The sequence below is a fragment of the Rhinatrema bivittatum genome, chromosome 16 (genome assembly GCF_901001135.1).
Source record: "Rhinatrema bivittatum chromosome 16, aRhiBiv1.1, whole genome shotgun sequence".
NCBI classification, from domain to species: domain Eukaryota; kingdom Metazoa; phylum Chordata; class Amphibia; order Gymnophiona; family Rhinatrematidae; genus Rhinatrema; species Rhinatrema bivittatum.
In genome coordinates, this window is record NC_042630.1 from 8,936,959 (window position 1) to 8,939,706 (window position 2,748).

Genomic DNA, 2,748 nt, shown 5'->3' on the forward strand with positions numbered 1-2,748 from the left:
TTTGAGACAATAATCCAGCTCATGCATTATGTGCTTTCAGAGGTAATGGATGTATGACTTTGAGATTTCTGTAGGAATATGGACAGCAGAATCCTTTCAGTAGATTGAGATAGGCTAATGAATGTGTCTTTTTTCAAACAGAAGAAGGTTAAGCATGAGAGACCAAGGTTGGAACCTTAAATCCCTACTACAGAATATTAATGTTATTCCTATCCTGTTTGCATCTCCCTCATTTCATTTATTTCTTGCCTCATGTGATTCTCTTTAGGTATAATTTAATGAAGTGGAATAAATGGCGGTCAGGAATGAAAGCAGAGTCTCGGAATTCATCCTTCTAGGACTTTCCAACACTCCAGAGTTACAGATAGTATTCTTTGTGGTGTTTCTAATTGTCTACCTGTTCACCATAGCTGGGAATGTTCTCATCATGGTAACCATATATGTGCACTCAAATCTGCACTCTCCAATGTATTTCTTCCTCAGCAACCTGTCCTTCTTAGATTTATGCTTTTCAACAGTCACTGTCCCCAAATCCCTTGTTAACTTCCTCTCACAGAGCAAAACCATCTCTCTCAACGATTGCATTGCTCAGTTGTTTTTCTTCCACTTCTTCTCTGGGGCAGATGTTATTAACTTGACCTTAATGGCTTATGACCGCTACGTTGCCATCTGTAATCCTTTGCGTTATACCACCATAATGAGCAGAAGAACTTGTCTCTATTTTGTAATCTCTTCATGGGTAGGTGGTTTCTTTCATGGCTTGACGCAGGCATTGCCTACATTTCAGTTATCCTTTTGTGGTCCTAATGAGATAGATCATTTCTTTTGTGAACTCCGACCCTTATCCGTGTTGGCTTGCTCTGGTATCTTTATCAGTGAAACTGTATCTATGGCCAACAGTGGATCGATAGCGGTAGTTTGTTTCGTAGTGTTAATGATATCTTACCTATATATCATCTCCACTATCTTAAAAATTCGCTCAGCAGAGGGAAGGCGTAAAGCTTTCTCTACCTGTGCCTCCCATCTTCTGGTAGTCATTTTATTTTTTGGCCCTTGTGTCTTCATTTACATGAGGCCCCTGGTAACATTTTCCATTGACAAATTGTTCTCTGTCTTTTACACAATCCTCACCCCTTTGTTAAATCCCATCATATACACCCTGAGAAATGAGGAGGTGAAGAAAGCCATGACGAGACTGAGAGATAGGAAAGTCTCTTTTCCAGAGATGCACATAAACTAATTCACATCTTCCCTTGTCTTGTTAAAAAAAACATTGCGATTATCATCTTCTCTCATTGATTGATTAATGTCTGTTCTTTAATTCACAGAGTAAATTCTGATGTTTTTTTTCCCCTCGAATACTTTATTTTTATAGGGTTTCCATTTAAATCTGTAGTCAACTTGGGAACTATATCTCTTGCCACATGTATGTGCCACAGAATCCACAAATTCTGATTTATGCAAATATATGCTTACCTCTTCAAATTTCAAAGGAGAACATATAATGTATTAAAATAAGGTGAGGTTGGTTTGGAACTAGTAAGTGGAAGAAGTGTGTATTTATTTATAAGTGGTGCATGTTGTGTATGAAATAGTAGGAATGCTGTCCAGTGTCATTTATATTTGGATATATATTTTTTTGCATACTGTGAAAGGATATGTTTGGTGAAGTAGTGAATGGCAGGAGTGGGTATGAGAAAGATGTGAGAAACTGTATAGAAAATGACAAAGGGAAAAAGTGTTAGAGAGAGCATGAGTGTGGAGCATGTGTAAGTGTGTGTGTGTGTGTGTGTGTGTGTGTGTATGTGTTTGTGAGTGAGTGGAGAGATATAGACAGATGAAATGTAGGGTGTGTTTGTATATGGCTTGAGCAAGAGTCTGGAGTAATTGTGTGTGCATGTTTATCTGTGTGTGTATTGGGGAAGAGTCTATGTGGTATAAATATGGGTGTATGTCTGTGTGTGTCTTTGGAGGGAACATGTTAAAAGGGTGAGAATTTGTGTGCATGTTTGTGTGTGTAGAGGGTGAGAGAAGTTCTGAGAGGGCGTACATGTCTATGGACTCGTACATGTCTGTAGACTGAATGTGGGTATGGAGAGGGTAGACCAAGTCTAGAAGGTGTGTGTTGGGGGGGGGGGGGGGGGGGATAGGAAGGAGTAGGAGTCTCTAGACTATGTGTGTGTGTGTCTGTGTATGGAGGAGCAATTAGGAGTCAGATGGGTAAGTGTATATATGTGTGTTTATATGTAGGGGAGCAGGAGAGCCATGCAGCAAAAGTGTATTGCCAGATATTAAGATTTTGGCACCCATAGGCAGAAATGGAGAGTGGGAAGAGGAAGGGTATAAAAGAATGCTATAGTCCTATATCAAGTTGAACAGTATCACCTATGGACCAGCTATTTGGCACCTTTTAAATTTGGTATCTTAGGCAATTGTCTATATTGCCTATGCCTAAATCTGGGCCTCTGTGTATGTGTGTGTGTGTGTTTAGGGCAAATGTGTTAGTGCACATGTGTGGAGGGTGTATGTGTGTGGAGATGCATGGATTGTGTGTCTCAGCAGAGTGAGGAAGAGGAAATTTGAAGAGCATATGTGCATATGTGTGAGTGTCTATGCAAGGACTGGAGAAGTCTGGAAGGTGTTGAGCAAGTGGGGATGTCTAAATGGTGTGGAGGGAGTGTGTAGATATATGTGTGGAGAGAGAATGAGTGTGGTGTGCAAAGGTAGCACACTTCATGAAACATCTGA

The 2,748-nt window shown here is 40.2% G+C and overlaps 1 protein-coding gene across 1 annotated transcript; it reads left to right on the top strand.

The window, feature by feature from the left end:
- Positions 1 to 292: 292 nt before the first annotated feature.
- LOC115078552 (olfactory receptor 1509-like) lies at positions 293 to 1,240 on the top strand. Its single transcript, XM_029581477.1, has one exon. It carries the CDS (start codon positions 293 to 295, stop codon positions 1,238 to 1,240), a length of 948 nt encoding a protein of 315 aa, XP_029437337.1.
- Positions 1,241 to 2,748: the final 1,508 nt, after the last annotated feature.

What these genes read in the sequence shown, in the direction of transcription:
- LOC115078552 (XM_029581477.1), top strand. Translation starts at nt 293, where the DNA reads ATGGCGGTCAGGAATGAAAGCAGAGTCTCGGAATTCATCCTTCTAGGA.